The following is a 17,312-nucleotide window of genomic DNA, read 5'->3' as shown; positions in this document are numbered from 1 at the left end:
AAGCAATTAGTTAATTAATTTATTACTACTATAAATTACCTCTATATCAAATTCAGTACCGATCAGTAATGAAAATTTAAAAATATCAATTTTTGCGCTAACAGGCCCAGATTAGGGCAGCTAACATTGTTAATACAAATATATTCTATTAAGATGTCGCTAACATTTAACAGAAGGTGAAAATAACTATTTATAAAATATTTAAAATAACTATTTAGATTTAGTTTATACACATATGAAAATAGGCCAAACATTATTAAATACCCACAAGGCACTTGTGACCATCACAGTTACTTTATTTAAAAAAATATTTCCTAATTAGAAAATATACTTCCAATCTGATATGTAATGAGGAGAAAAAAAAAAATAAGTTCAGCAGATGGTAAAGTCGAACTGGGTTGGTGAGCGATCGCGCTATAACAGTTTTCTGTGAGCTTTACGCCACTCACACTGTTGTTATATACACTGTTTAGTTATGTTGTCTATGTCGATCAGACACTGATGGGAGAAAATAGTGCAAATAGCTTATTAAAACGAGGTGCGCTATTTGCACTTAGCCTAAACAGATACTCTGAAATTGTATCCCCTGGGTGCTCTTAATGCCCATTGGATAATCCGGCTCTGCCCGCTAAAATCTGAGTGGCTGTTGAGAACATTTTTAAACAGCTCAAAACGTGCAGAATGATTAATCTAAAGAACTGTGCCCTTTACTCACCTAATATTTATATTACATGAACATTGCCACTGAAGCAGTCAGATTGTCATAGACCTCGATTCTGGTATTAACAAGGTTATGAATACTCACTGGAGTGATTTATGATGTCACTCCTGGTTTGGATGATGCATTCTGACAAGACATCAAGCTCTCAAAAAGGATCGCTAGACAACTTTAATGCCTTTTCTTCCTAGAGTCCAAAAGAGAGCGAGATACGGGTGTCGCGGCAGCCAGCGAACAACAGGAAATGAGCTGGCAGAGCAGAGGGCATGGTTGGCACTGGCTCGTGTTTGAGTTGAAATGAAGCCCTGTGCTCTTCATCCAACAACAACTGAAGCACTGAGAGCAAACAGCCGGACGGCATCGGGTCGCCGCAAGCCTCTCCTGCCGTCTGCCAACTCCTTAATGCTGCATTATAGCCGAAAGAGCCACATTTTCACTCTAAATGGCCTGTTATATGCTGGAAAAGAAGCTTGGGAAATTCCCTGAGTGCGTCAATGAAATGCTGCCGGTGTTAACTGAAAGGTGCGGGGAGCGAAATTTACTTCAAAAATGCATACGAAAAAATGTTAAGTCGGATATCACAAGGCATAAGATTTTAAGAGGGTATGATAACCTCGAATAAACAGATCACGGTTTTGCAGTATTGTAATTACTGCTCTAAAATAAGTTTTTTTTTTTTAAATGTCTAAATAAAAAAAAAAAATCTACATCTTTTTTGCAATTGAACACAATATATAAGAAACAAATGTTTTATGACAGTAAACATGTCAGGCTAAATAATTCCAATTCCAATTGTAGCATTTTAAAACCTTTACTTTTACAAACCTGTTGCCTAGAGGTCACAAATTTCCAGGTTCAAACACTCTTTATCTGCATTTCTGGAGGTTCACCAGCACGGCATGTTTTGGATGTGTCCTTTGTCTGTCACGCTTATTACAGGTCTCTGCTAAGGAGCTGATGATGTGAATCAGGTGTTTGGTTAAGGAGACATGGAAAATGTGCAAAGCTGGTGGTACCCTAGAAACATGGTTGAGAAATACTGCTCTATATGATGCCAAACATCAGTTTAACAAATAGATTCACTTTTTCTCTTTAATGCAAGTTCATAGACAATTTTGCAATTGTTTTTTTCTCGTAACTGTGTCTGTTGTAACTTTATTATAACTGTTTTTTTTCTCTCCTCAAAATAACAACTTTATTTTCTGTTTATAAATTTGAGTCCAGAAAGCAGCATTGGGAGTAATGAATTAAAATTTGATTTTCATTTAGTGGATGGTAGAACTAATGCGTTATCTGATATCATTTTGTATATAGGGAAGAGTAATTTTTTGGAGGAAGATATATTAATAAACTCTCTGATTTGAAGGAAAAGGTGTAGATTGTAAGACTGTGCAATTAATCGAAAATCCGATTTCGACTTCTAACGATTATGAAGAACCATTAACTGAGATAAACGATTATTGCATCACATACCGCCCCCTCTCCAGTTGTACAAATTTGTTGCTCTGCAAAGCTCAGTTCCACGTGAAAATGACTAAAAGCATGTACAGTAATATAAGTTTTGCAGCACGGGATGCTAATTATTCATCAATGTACATTCCAATCTTTCATATTTTTTAAAAGCATGAAAAAGCACATGCTGTTGGGTGTGTGTGCTGCGCTAAGCCTCGGAGACGAGCAGAGCACACACATCTAACGCCATCCTAATGTGAATGCTTTAATGGTCAAATACATGCACATTTGTGTCAAAGCGCTGTGTTTAGTGATTATTCATATTAACCCTCATTTGTAATAAACAAAAAATTATTTGTGTGTAATAAAAAAACAAGTTGAGAATCAAAAGACATGTGAAAGACAAACCATATCAGAGCCGCACTATTCCTAAAGTGACAGAGCGCAATATTCCTGCTGCCAAATGCTTTTATCATTAGTCTAAAAAACAAATGCAGAAAATCCCTCACTGCTCTTGACTGAAGGACTTTTGTAGCTAGTTTTTTTTTTCTTACAGTGAAGATGATTAAAGCACAGTTTAAACATAACAGATTTAATAACTCATTTCTAATAACTGATTTCATTTATCGTCGCTATGATGACAGTAAATAATATTTTACTAGATATTTTTCAAGATACTAGTATTCAGCTTAAAGTGACATTCAAAGGCTTAATTAGTGTAATTGGGCAAGTCATTGTATAACAGTAGTTTCTTCTGCATACAATCAAAAATATATATTGCTTAAGGGGGCTAATAATATTGAGCTTTTAAAATAGGTTTCAAAATATTTAAACCTGCTTTTATTCTAGCCGAAATAAAACAAATGAGACTTTCTCCAGAAGAAAAAAATAATATAGGAAATACTGTCCAAATTTCTCTGTTAAACATCATTTGGGCAATAAAAATTCACAGAAGGGCGAATAATTTTGACTTTTACACGATTATTCAAAACGATTATCAGTTGATTACCATTATGACCAAAATAATCGTGATTATGATTTTTTCCCCATAATCGAGCAGCCCTAGTAGATTGATTGATTAGTTGTTAAGTAATTTTAATTTAATTGATGACTTGATTTGTAAATATTCCAAGAAGCAAATTGTTCCCAATGCTGCATGTCTGGATTATATGGGAAAATGGTGACTTTTATTTTATAAAATATTAATTGTCCTCATAATACCTTTCATTTATATTACATTTTGAAGCAAATGTATTGTTTGTTCCATCGTGGGTTCTGCTGAACAGGCAAAATAATATTTTTATTTCTTTTCCTTTTATAAATGTCTCATTAAAATGTATGCAAATTTGTGAATCTGATCCGAGGTCAATCATTATTTTTATTAAATTATATTACAGATTTTACTCCTTTCTCTCAAAACTGATTATTTGATTTATCTTGCAACATAATTTCTTTCCTCCAAATTGTGACTATTTCTTGCAAAGTTTATATTTTGTCGAATTGCAAAGTAAAAAAATATATATAATTGTACTTACAAAAATATATAAATTTTTGGAATTTATCTTAAATTATTTATTCACCCAACGCTTTGACCATAAAAAACCTCAATGGGGTAACTATTTTTAAAATAGAAAGTCATTCAAATATCATGCAAGTCATGCAAATAGCAAAGCACATTCATTAGCAGTAAAGCTCTGTCTAGGTAAAGCAAAGACACACATAATGCTCAAAACACCACATCAGGAGCAAAGCATCTCATTACTGCTTGTGCTGAGACTAAACAAGAGCACCGACAGCAGATTTACACAGATAACTACTGCACTCCTACACACAAAATACACAAGACACAAAAAAAATTCAAGTAACTGAAGAAACCAAAAGAGCCAAGAATTTACATTGTCCTACAAGGCAAAATAAAGCATATTCCCAAAAAAAAAAAAACCTGTTTTCATTTTTTTATATAAATATATTGGCAATATGTACAGCTGAAGTCAAAATGATTGGCGCTTTTTTTTTTTTTTTCAAATTATGTGTAACCGAGCAAGGACGTTTTTACAGTATTTCCTATAATATTTTTTCTTCTCTTATTTGGTTTATTTTGGCTAGAATAAAATCAGTTTTTCATTCTTTTATAACCATTTTAATGTCAATATTGTTTGCCCCCTTAAGCAATTTTTTTTTTTTTGACTACCTCTGAATCTCTTTCACTTCTCATGTTGAGTTTAAAGTAGATCATGTCACTTATGCTAAACCTGGATTAAAGCTCATGTGGAAAAGCCTTCTGTTATCTGTCCAGTGGTGGGCACTGCATGTGGACTCACCTTGGCAGGACTTGCCAGCCTGGCAGTGCGTCATGTGGTTGAGGACGTTCTTCATGGTCCTGCAGTGTGGCAGAGCACATGCTCGCACATCTCCGTTGGCCTGCTCGCGCCGCTGGCACTTGTGGGCATGAAGCAGCAGAACCAGCTGCTGCTGGATCAGTTTACGCTTCTCCGGGTCAGCCGTGGGACCCGTCGATACGCCCTGACCCGCCACCATGCCCACCGACACCTGCTGCTGCTGGGGCTGTGGGCGAGAGAACAACAGTGTCGTTGAATCAACTTCTTCATCTGTTGGTTTTGATCAGTTTGTTATTGTGATGGGGAAACTCACCATGTTTGGCACGCTGGTGACAGTCGCCCCCTTTAGGTCAGTTGGAAATGGGGGGAGGCTGTTGGGAAGGGCGCCTTTATTCTGTGCGTTCGTGCCCAGTTGTTGACCTCCAGCCTGGTACTGCCCAAATGGACTGTTGCCACCTGCCATGCCCATCTATAAAGCAAAGAAAACAACATACTAGATCACATGAGCCCACAGAAGATGTGACACAAATGAATTGTAGCATTATAGTGACACAAAACAAAATTGTAACATGAGAATGTCCTAGCACTCCGTCACAATATTTTGTGAATAAATGGTAAACAGAAGGTCACAGCAACGAAAGAAAAATGTTTGTAAAATATTTGTAATTCTAAGTAGGAACTAGTGCTGCACAATATTGGAATAAACTGACATTGTGATATTTCAATATATACTAGGCATGGGACGACAACCGTTTTGGTATACCGCGGTTTAGAAAAGTGAAGGTTTTAAAAAGGCCAAAATTGTCTGTAATACAGTCCCGAAGGTACGTGTAAGATTTTTTATTTACTTTTTTTAAAGTTCTTTAGAGCAGTATCTCCAGCAGAAAAAAACATCCAAAGATGCTGTTTTAAATTGAATGATTCATTTGAATTATACAGCCTGACGTGTTTACTGCTCCAAAGAATCATAAATCTTTTTAAAAAAAATAGAATATATTGTTTGCAGAGGGTAAAAAGATTTTGTTTTTTACCCAGACATTTGAAAAGAATATATTTTAGCGCAGTAATCACAATATCGTGAAACTACCATGAAACTATAGTGATATTTTTATCCAAGTTTATCATACAGTCAGAATCCAATACCGGCCCATGCCTAATCCACTTCCTGACAAAAGTCTCGTCGCCAATGCAAGTTTTAGGAGCAACACATAATAACTTGACTTCTAGTTGATTATTTGGTGTCAGAAGTGGTTAATATGAAAGGCAAAAGGCTTCTAGAGTATGTTTATTTTACCAGAATAAAATAAGATCATGCCTTGATTTTTAATTATTTAATTAGCACAGTGAGGTCTGGCTTTGCTTAGACAAGTCTTGACACTTAAACAGAAATAATGTACAGTATAGAATATAAAGTCATGGTGTAGTAGAAACAGAATTAATATTGTGTCTGACTCCAATGAGCTTGGAAGACTGCATCCATACATCTCTGGAATGACTCAAAGCAGATTTCTCGCACAGCTCTATATTGAATGTAACCCTAAGCCAAGATTTTTCTTTTCACCGTACTTGACTAATTTCAGTCCATGCGGGTTCCAATAGGTCTTCTGCAGTATTTGTGATGATTGGGATGAAGTTCAACAGCTCATTCATAAGAAAAATCTACTTTCTGCCGCTTTTACTTAATGATCAACTAGTAGTCAAGTTATTTTTTGTTGGTCTTGCAACTGGAATCGATAACACGACTTTTGTCAGGTAGTGTTTTGTTGCAATAAAATTTAAATTTCACAAAATGACTGTGAGCGCATCTGCATAAAATATTCAACATTTTAAAACAAATATACAAAATACAATAAAGCAGAGATGAAAATATATAACAATGATAAAAATGAAATGAACAGCCCTTTCTGGCTATCGCAGTCATGAGGCACAGCAATTTAATAATCAAATCTATGCCAACACTATTTAGTCACATTGTATGAACAAATACATTAACCTTTTAAGAAGCAAACTTAAGAAATTCACGCTTGAAGTCATACTGTCACAGGACTTAAAAACCCATCCAAACAAAAAGCTTTCACACTATTATATTATAATAAACTGCAATGATTCCACAAATCATGTGATCTGAACTGTGGTATTCAGGGCTTAACATTAACTTTTTTGACCACCAGCCACTGTGGCTAGTAGTTTTCCAATGCTACTAGCCACTCGCCATTTTCACTAGCCACAGTTTTATTGTTGGGACAATATATTTTATACACATAAATATGACTTTGACATGCGAAAATTATTTGATTTTGATTTAGTTAGAGTTATCTCTACATGTCTCCTCATTCATTTCACTTTTGGTGTGTCGTGTATGAGCTTGCTCAACAATCATGAGCAAACGGGTCAGGGTTTCATATATTACAATTAGTTTTCATAATTTTCAGAGCCCAAAATGGAAGGATTTACCCAATTTATCTCGGACCACACCATAAATAAACAGTTAATTATTTCTTGGCCACAAATTTTAAATGTGTCAAAACAAGCAAAATATAGCTGAATACTATACTTTTTATTTAACAAAACATATGCACAGTCATGTGTCTTGGCTAAGGGTCCCAGATCACCAGTTAAACTACACATAAATTGGGGAGTTATTCTACCATTAAAGCAATGTTATTGTAAAAAATATATATAATTAAACCATATCAATGCAAAAGAAAGCAGGTAAAAAACATACTTTGTGATAATGTAAGGATGATCATAGACGCATGGTTAATGATAGACCCATAAATTATCTTTTCAAAGAATAGTTAAACCGAAAGCAACTGGCGCTGCTTACAATAAGTCAAATCTGGAGCTCTTGAAAGCAGAAAGACTGTAGGTAGGTGCCCGTTCCTCCCTTTTTGTTCAGTCTATGAATTATTATCAGGGAAAATTATTTTCAACCAGCCAAAGTGGCTAGTGGGAGTGTCTGTCTTACCCGCCACTGCCGAAATCTACCCGCATTTGGCGGGTGTTAATGTAAAGCCCTGGTGGTATTAATTATAATTATCAGTATTAATTAAAATTCTAAATTGACAATGCAGATTCACACATTGTGACAGAGATGTTGAAACAACATATTGAGCAGCCCAAGTATGAACTACACAAATTTTATTACTAAATAAAAATCTAAATTGAGTGGTGATGGTGAAGCGGTGGGCAAGTGACAGAACAGGTGTTGCCGTTTAACACCAGTAACACAACACTGACCATCGCCCCAAGCCTATTTAATATGATCCGAGTGTTGAGCAGAGCAGGGCTTCTGTCCTGTGTTTCTCTGAGCTGATCTCCTGCAGTGCGCCGGCCGCTCATCCACTCTCCACTGTTGACACGGCTCCAGCAGACCAGATAAAAGAGGCCAGCTGAGTGGCACATACACACACGCTGGTCCTCCTCAACCCTCCGCTCACTCATTCATGCACACCAGCAGCACACTTCTCACACTGCTCTTTGTGCTTACTCATCCACACACACACACAGACACACACATACACACATTATCACGCTCTCTCTCTCAGCAGCCAGGATTCTCCCTCCAGCAGATTTACAGCGCAGACAGTCAGGATTCCCCCACACTCAACTAACCCTGTTCATCCACATGATAAGAAAGTTGTAACTAAGTGTGTGTGATACTGACAAATATTTTATTTGATAATGAAATTTAACCTTATGTGCTGTTCAAATTGACTACTCTTTCATTATGTTGCTGGCTGTTTTTGACCCATTGGCTTCTATTATAATGACATTTTTAGATTGCAAAGCCATGACACCATTTAATCATGTATTCTTGATTGTTGCTCTTTTTTCCAGTTGGGAAGAAGTAAAATGTGTAATTTTTATTGTTTATCATCAGTTGGCAGCAACATGCCTAAACAAAATGTTTCTGGCTAAGATATGGAGTTCTATGGAGCAATTTTTCTTGATTTTTTTTAATAAAAAAATGAAATAGAATTAGAATAGAATTTGTCACCACAAATCCTTCCATTTCCTGAAACACAGAGAAAATTGTGGGCAAATTAAAGGGGCAGTAGGTGATCTTCCACAATGCTAACAGCTTAGCATAAATCTCTGAATCACAGTCCCTCCCCTGCCGTCTACAGCCACACGTCCTGAAAAACAAGCAACGCAAAAGAACCCTCTCATGTGTTAAAAACAACTAGTGCTTGTCCGGCAGCATGCAAGCTAAACTGACACACTATTTCAGAGTGAATAGAGTTGGATGGTAAACAATATAGGGAGAGACCAAGCGGAATAGCGGTATTTTGTTTTATTGTTAAATTAATTAAAATCTACATCATCGATGCTGTAAAAGATCTCTTATGAAATTGAAAATAGTCTTATCAATCTTTCACCGGAAGATTTTAGTGGCTGAACAACACTTCTGTGAAGATTTAACCCATTTGTAACAACAACATCTAACGTTACATCAGCTTTGCGTGATGCTAAAACAGTTTTAAAACACAACATTACCTGTCTAAGAGAAATCCTTGAGACATTGTTTCATCCTTTCTCCAGCGTGCAAAGGTAACTCCATTATTGATTAGGGTTTTTGAAAAGTTTTAATTCAGCATGTTTTTAACCAATCGTGCACACGGGCGTGCTCTCTCTCTCTCTCTCTCTCTCTCTCTCTCTCTCGTGAAAGCGTGGCGGTCGGCGGAGTTGCATACAAACGGCTGCGCAGTTGTTCAAATTTGCATTTGCTGACAGTCAGATTGGGCTACTTATCGGAATTATGAGAGATGTCGGTCCGACTCTATTTAATTGTATGAACATTTTTTTGTTTTATGCCTTATCCAAAATCTAAAAATACATATAAATATATTTAGATCATTTACTGTAATCATTGCTATTAGACTGTGAAGACTTTCAACTAGCACAACAAAAAATGCTTCTGAAGACAATAGCCTCTTTCACACATACAGACCTTTCCGGAAAATTACCGGCAATTTTCCGGAAAGGTTGTATGTGTGAACAGGCTCTTTTTGAAAATACCGGTAAATTCGTTCTGGCTATTTTTCGGAAAGAGAAGTTGTAACATTACCGTTAGGGGTGTAACGATTTATCGTTGTACGATTTATTGCGATGCAAAAATGTCTCGATATGCATCGTGGCGTTATGACGATTTGATTACGATATGACGTCCGTTTTCTCTTATTAGTTGAGCTGTTTGCACTTGAGCTACGTTCCACCTGCTGTAGCACGTGAGTTTAGATAGCAGCAGCAGCAGCAGTAATGTTAGCAGACCAAGATGAGTGGAGTTGAAATAGAGAATGGCCCATCCTCTCAAAATCAGACGTCTGGCAACATTTCGGTTGTACAGTCATTGCTTTAGACTCGTCCGCTTTTTGACACGTATACTGGGTCAAACATCCTAAGTTTTAAAGTCTTCACAGTGATTTACATACTTTGCACAGCGACATGGATACCACCTAATGGTGTTGAAAGAGTCACATACTGTATTTATAAGGTACAATTCACCCTAAAATATCATTCTGTCTTCATATAATGATGTATTGGCAGCCGCAAAATCACACGACATGAGCTGTTACTACAGAGGGCGGACTATGATAGACGCGCGCGTATGGCAAGCCGATTTAGCATTTAAACCTTTGATCTGACTATCCATAAATATATTGAGATATCTCTAATTATATTTTGACTAGTCATAATTATAATTCGACTAGTCAAAATATAATTAGAGATATCTCTAAATGAATTTAATTAAATATGATTTAAATATATTTATGGATAGTCAGAACAAAGGTTTAAATGCTAAAACGGCTTGCCATACGCGCGCGTCTGCTTCAATGAACAGAACCTGCAGGTTGTGACTAATTAAGTAGTAAACAACATTCAGTTTGTGGAACAGAGTGATCTTTCAGGAGCCCGCGTGGGAAGTATGAACAGCACTTAGCAGTGGAAATGAAACCGAAAACGTACACATTATTTAAACAATCATATCGCATTTTAGAGTTATGATTACGACGAGCATTAACCCTTTTGAGTACAGAGGTACACAAAAATGCACGTCAACATGATACACTTGATAGCCAACATCTATATAAAATAGGAAATAGTAAACCTGCCTAAACTGCTGAAAAGAGCCACGACTGTCCTGTGTAATGAAAAGACGGCCACCCTGTCACTCATCATGCCCAACATGAAGACAGCCATCCATAAAAACCTCTCAGACAGATACACATAAGTTCAGGATTATCTTATAGAACTGTTGATTACCTGGAAATGTGGATTTTTTTTTGCACACACAAAAAACGCAAGTGATCAAGCAAAGCCTTAAGCTCTTACTGTTAAATTCAATTGAATAGAAAGTGTTTTTTTGCACCTTTACTTAAATTGTTCCTTAATTTTGTCTGTGTCATTTCAATAATATTTTTTAAGAAGTTTTTAAATTGTTTTATTTTCCAGAGACAGGCCTGTTTAATATATTTTCTAAAAGAAGGTTCCGTTTAACAAGTTGAAACAAAAGAAATACATAAAAAATAGTTTACTTGGTAAAATTTGCATTTCAGTTAAATTTTCAATTTTTATTCCAAATATCGTGATACATATCGAATCGTGAACATTATATCGTGATACACATCGTATCGTGAGCTGAGTGTATCGTTGCACCCCTAATTACCGGTAATTCGCCGGAATGCTGCGCTGTGTGAATGCAGAAGGAAGATTGCCGGAAAGAGTGCGTCAACGTCTAGACCGTGCCGACGTGAGACACCTGCTTTAGCCAATCAGAACAGTCAGACGCATTCACGCGCGCACGGTTTATGAGAATAAAAGTCTTTGAATATTTTTCCAGACACCTTTAGCTGCTAGATGTTGGTCAGATAACGTTTCAATGTTCCTTTTTAATGCTAACCGTGTAAATAATTATCGATAAAATGTTTATGATAATCTGTTGTTTGTTTACCTTCAAGCTTTGCGAGTGCCTGTGAAACAGCCTGTGATCGCCTGCACACGCACATATCATGAACATCTCGACATGTGAAAGTGTTCCTTCCTCTATATGTTTTCATTGGAGTTGTACTCAATACTGATCCATCCAAAGAGTTTGTTATGTAGTCAAATGTTTACAAACACAAGCGCAGCCGTTAAGAGGTCATTTCTGGTTAATGATGTCACAATTTACCGGCATTTTGCGATGGATGTGTGAACGCTCTTTTCCGGAAAAATTCTGTAACGTCCTCACCTGTGTGAACAGCGCTTTTTTGAATTTACCAGTAAAATCGTTCCGGAAATTTTCCGGATATTTACCGGTATCACTGTGTGAAAGGGGCTAATGACTTACTGTACCTTCAAGACTTAAAATCACCATCCCCAACAGCATACAAGGGTCAAACAATATTTTTGTTTAGCGTTTTTGAGCTCGTACAGGCTTGTCATGACAAATAAATATATGATACTGAAACCACCAGAAGGTCTTAATGGACTGATTCATTGAACGCGTGCTACAAATATTTATTCAAAAACTTCTGCATCATTTAGAAATTTATCAAGTCTTTATTAAAAGGTCTGTGAAGCGCTGATATTCAGTCAGGAATGAAATGTTGTGGTGCTGCTCTGACCCACAACTGTTCTGCTCCAGCTTTGCTTGAAGCAAAGTTATTTGTTTTACTGGCAAAAATATACAGTTTAAAATGTTACGTTAATGCAGACCATTCGCAAAAAGCTACAACACACTGCTTACAAGAACAACCAAAATGGGGTTAGGCAGGGGCCAGTATAAGATACTGACGGTATGATAACCTTGGATAAAAATATCACAGTTTCACGGTGTCACAGTATTAAGATAACTGCTCTAAAATATATTTTTTAATGTCAGTGTAAGAACAAAACCCTGATTTCTTTTTACAATTTAAAACGACATCTTTAGAAATCTTTTCCACTGGAAATAATGTTGTCTACAAAAAAATTAAAAATAAAAATGTTAATAAAAATAAGGAACAGTATAGCAGAAAATTTTGACGGTTTTTAAACCATGGTATACCTTGAACACGGTTATCGTCCCATACCTAATCGAGGTTTGGTTCTTGTGAAACCTTTTACTGTTTTTCCTGTGATGGCAAATAATGCAAAACAATGGCAATTTTCACTCTTAACCCCAATAAATTACTAGCCATTTACACAGAGCGGTTTGAATTTGTAATACAAACGCACACACCTGCTAACAGAGTGCTGCTTTTAGAGACCATCAGTCAATAACCCATCCATCACAAATAGACATGTTTTATTCATCAAATTTGCATAGAGCACAGAAGAGATGTGCACGCATGTAACTTGGCACTTTACGTGGAGAGCTTTTCATTTGCCTTCCCATCGAGCGCAATTCTGCAGCTGCCGTTATCGCAGGCCTTCAAACAAAATGGCAGAGTTTAAGAGCATTCTGGCACGCAAACGCTCTCATAACGCGAGCATTTAAGCTTAATGAAAAGCACAAGTGCAGGAATGAGTCATGCAATCAAACAATGATTCAGCAAAGCGCGGCGGCTCCAGATAAAGAGTGATAATGGGAGTCCGTCTGCTGCTACGCTGGCAGATGAAACTGGACGTCCAGCCTGATTTACACACCAGTTAGATTACACCAGAATAACAGTGCTCTAAAAAAAGATATAAAACAGATTTCAGTAAGTATAGCTGTCATAATTGAAAGTGAGGTAGGGATTTGCTACCCATCTGGATGCAATTGTTAAATTGTTGTTCTTGATAAATGTTAAATGAGCCTTCGTTGGCGGTAAAGTTATTCTTTATGTAAAGTAATAACATGTTTTAGAAGAAAAGAGATGTATAATTGAGTTTTATTTTAGATGTTAGTAATAATGAAATTAATAATTGAATTACATAATGTATTAATAGAGTGAACTAGAATCTATTTTTATAATTTCAGTTTCCATTTAAGTTTATGTAAGTTTACAACATATTTCTCAAACTGGATTCCTGGAGGGCCGCAGCTGTGCAGTTTTTTCTCCAAACCTAATCCAACTAATGAAGGTGTTCAAGATTACTTGAGATTATTAAGCAGATGTGAGTTTAGGGTGGTTGGGACTAAAATCTGCAGAGCTGCAGCCGTCCAGGAATATTGACCACTGGTTTACAGAATAAGATGCCTTGGAAAGTTATGATTGACCAACCAGAATCAAGTATTTCAGACAGCTGTGTTATAATTGTTGATAACCTTTTTTAAATGCTACACTCTGTCGATGGTCGTTACATCACACATTACATAGTCAAATCTGTGTAGATTATGTTCTGTTTGAGAGTTGCTCTAGACCTTATGAATGAACAAGACTGCTGTGTGAAAACTGCACAATACTGAAAAATATCTATTTATATACTGTATAATGCGATATGAATACAATTTCACCATATGGCTTGAATCGCTCTACTTGAAAATAGGGATGCAACGATTATAAATTTTGGTTGCAAGATTATAGTCTGAGAAATCGGAAGATCGGTTACCACGATTATTATGCATTTGTTAATTTCAAACCCCACTAGTTTGGAAAATTAGCTGAAATTTTTTATTTTACAGTGTTATTTATTGCTGCTCAGTAACTAATTAATACAGCACAAAATAATATAAAAAAACAAACAATAGTAAATTTCTCTCTTTGTGCTTAAAAATAAGTGAATGTTTTTGACATTCATTCATTCATTTTCTTGTCGGCTTAATCCCTTCATTAATCGGGGTCGCCACAGCGGAATGAACCGCCAACTTATGCAGCATTTTTTTTTACACAGCGGATGCCCTTGCAGCCGCAATCCATCTCTGGGAAACATCCACACACTCATTCACGCACACACTCATACACTACGGACAATTTAGCCTACCCAATTCACCTGTACCAAATGTCTTTGAACTGTGGGGGAAACCAGAGCACCCAGAGGAAACCGGCACAAACGCAGGGAGAACATGCAAACTCCACACAGAAACGCCAACTGAGCTGAGGCTCGAACCAATGACCTTCTTGCTGTGAGGCCACAGTACTACCTGTTGTGGCACTGCGTCACCAAAAACAAAAAAAGAAAGAAAAAAAAGAAAGAAAAAAAAGAATAAAAAAAAACCAGTATTTGTCTAATGCAGAACTTGAAATTCAAAAATTAACTTAAAAAATTAATGAGCACCACTGCAGCTTGTATATTAACGGATTTATTCTATTTGAAAACATCAATTATCATCAGCTTTTTGCTTGCGTTTTATGTCAACGTTTAACGCCTCGTGATTATATAAATGGCATCAATGCGATTGTGCACACCAACACACAAATTGCCAGGCGCAAAAGCATCATTAAAAAAAAAAAAAAAAACGCGTCATGCTTGTTTTTTTTGTTTTGACGCGCCACGTCAAAACCTTTTCCACCAATCAGATCAGCACTTCTGTTCATGTGCACAGAGCTGCTGAAGTTACAATAAACAGCATTTAGATGCGCTCAAGCACAAAACTGTCAATGTGAGCGCACATTGAAGAAGATGCCCAGAGGCGATATGAACCCGGGGCTGCTTATTGCTCTTGTGAACAATAATCATTTCTTCATCGCTAGAGCTGGAGCTGCTGCTTGAACCATCCATGCTTCTTCGAGTCACCAGTAACTTTAACAACAAGAGTGTAAATTTCCTCTCCTCCTCATATCTAGGCGACAGTTGCTTTATGGTTTTCCAGAGAGTCCAACAGTATTTAGGTACAGAAACTGTATTGTCTTCATCATATTAATTCAATAAAATTATTCTATAACATCACAAATGTACTTTTTTGTGGCCACATGCTTTAAACTTGCTTAAAATGCCTTTAAAACACATGCAAATGACCAAACTTCACTGTTATGGTTATACTCTGCAATGACTTCACACATCTTATACATTGTCAACTGTTGTGCGGCCAACATTGCATCTCCTGCTATGTGCGTGTCTGCAATTGTCATATCACAATACTGATGCTGAAACGATATATCGTGCAACCTTGTCATTTCCAGCTTGAACAGAACCGAAAAAGCAGCAACGAGCAAGTGAAAGCTTGTTGATTTACTTGCTTTGTTGGGGACAGCACCTAGGTGTTTCAGATAAAGCATCAGCGCATCCTGTATAAGCCTAATGTGCACTAAAGTAGGCATCATTAAGGTTAAAGTCCACATGAACCGGAAGCTGCGACTGTTTTTTCTTGTCAAAAAAAAGAGTTTGTTGTGATTTTAATGTTGTTTTGATCTCAGTCAAAAATCTGAGCAAAAGCATTTTTATTATCAGTAGAAATAGAATTAGTACTTGGCGTTATTAGTATTGGCACTTTGTTAAAAGAAACAATTAAATATGGTAAGTTTTATTAAATTCTTGATTAAACTTAGCTGTTCATGAAAGTATAGGACTTATGCCCATATTTTAAATAGATCTTTGTAAAAACATTGCCATTTTGTGAAGAAAAGCAGTTTTAATATTTAATACATCTATTTGTTATTCCTTGTTTTTATAAAACTACTTTGCTGTAAATCCAGTTTGTAATGTAGTTTAGTTTAACAAAGACTTATAAAAAATTAAGACTTTAATGTATGTACTGTTAAAGTAAAAAATGCATAATGCAGAATTTTTTTAAAGAGACATAACTTGATACTTTTGGATGATTCACAGAAAACCAAAATGGACGGTGTAGCTGCTCATCACCATAGCACCAATGCAATTTGATTAAATAGATTAAATTACATGCGCTCAAACAAAAGGTTCAGACAGACTTGAGATCTGCAGTCAGCAGCTTTATGCCTGTCAGAACTTTCTGGAAATCAAATGAAAAGACGAAGTAAAGTCTACCTAAAGTTACCTAAAGGGTAAAATACGACTTCCAAACTAGAACACGTTAAAAACCTTGCTGTCGCCAACATAATAACTACAACATTGAATCATATCATTTTAAATCTCAAAACAACTAAACTCCCACAATGACCCAAACCACAGCAAAGAAAGCTGGCAGTCTCACCTTGGCCTGCTGAGCGTTGATGCCCATCTGCTGTGCCCCTTGTGTGAGCGTTTCCGCTAGGACACTTCCTGCTCCTCCAGGTGCCGCCGCCCCCACTCCTCCTCCCGCTCCAACAGAAGATGCAACCTGCATGGCAGCACCCTGGTACATTCCCTGCACGCCTCGACCGCGGCCTACAGTCCCAAGAGCTCCATTGATCACCTGACCTCCTTGAGCACCAGCATTCTGTCCCATCATGCCGCTGTTCAGCATACCCTGGTTAAATCCCATGCCAGCTGATCCGGCGTTATTGCCCTGCGTCCCAGGAGTGCCCCCTGGTTTTTGTGTTTGGGAAGGGTGGGAAGGGGAGCCTTGGCCTAGGGGACTCTTTCCGAGCCCACCAAGCTGAGGTCCGATGCCGCCAGGCTGTGGGCTGACAGAGTTCATGCCAGCGCTGCTTCCCGGCCGCAGGAGTTCCGAGAGTTGCTTGTGCTTGGCAGCGGCGTCGGGGACCATGGGGCCGTGAGCGCCCGTACCTGCAGCCCCGCCGTTTGAGGGCAAGGACATCAGCCCCAGGTCTCCGTTAGGAATCAGCTCATCTGGAAGATCGTTCTCCAGGTCATCCCATGAAAGTGAACCCAACTCTGAGGAAAAAAAGAGCGGGAGGAGTTTAATATCTTCTCATACAAGTTTCAAACTACTGTGGCTACACAATACTTGAGGGAAAGACCTTAGAATACAATTTTCTGCAATAGACTGATTTCACACGGCTGCCATTTAAAACCATGAAATCGAGGCTGAAGCGGAAAGAAACCCGGAAGTA

General features: G+C 37.3%; 1 protein-coding gene across 3 annotated transcripts in view; it reads right to left on the bottom strand.

The window, feature by feature from the left end:
- Positions 1-17,312, bottom strand: part of crebbpa (CREB binding protein a) — an 86,496-nt gene that overhangs the window by 34,738 nt on the left and 34,446 nt on the right. For all 3 annotated transcript variants that reach the window (XM_005161769.6, XM_005161770.6, XM_005161771.6), the window contains exons 2-4: positions 16,511-17,133; positions 4,823-4,978; positions 4,492-4,735 (exon numbers count right to left, since the gene is read on the bottom strand). In XM_005161769.6, coding sequence (XP_005161826.1) covers positions 4,492-4,735; positions 4,823-4,978; positions 16,511-17,133 — 1,023 coding nt within the window. The remainder of the gene's footprint in view (positions 1-4,491; positions 4,736-4,822; positions 4,979-16,510; positions 17,134-17,312) is intronic.

Source organism: Danio rerio, chromosome 22, assembly GCF_049306965.1.
Source record: "Danio rerio strain Tuebingen ecotype United States chromosome 22, GRCz12tu, whole genome shotgun sequence".
NCBI lineage: Eukaryota > Metazoa > Chordata > Actinopteri > Cypriniformes > Danionidae > Danio > Danio rerio.
Note: the sequence above shows the minus strand (reverse complement) of the source record. Positions and strands in the feature narration are given on the sequence as shown.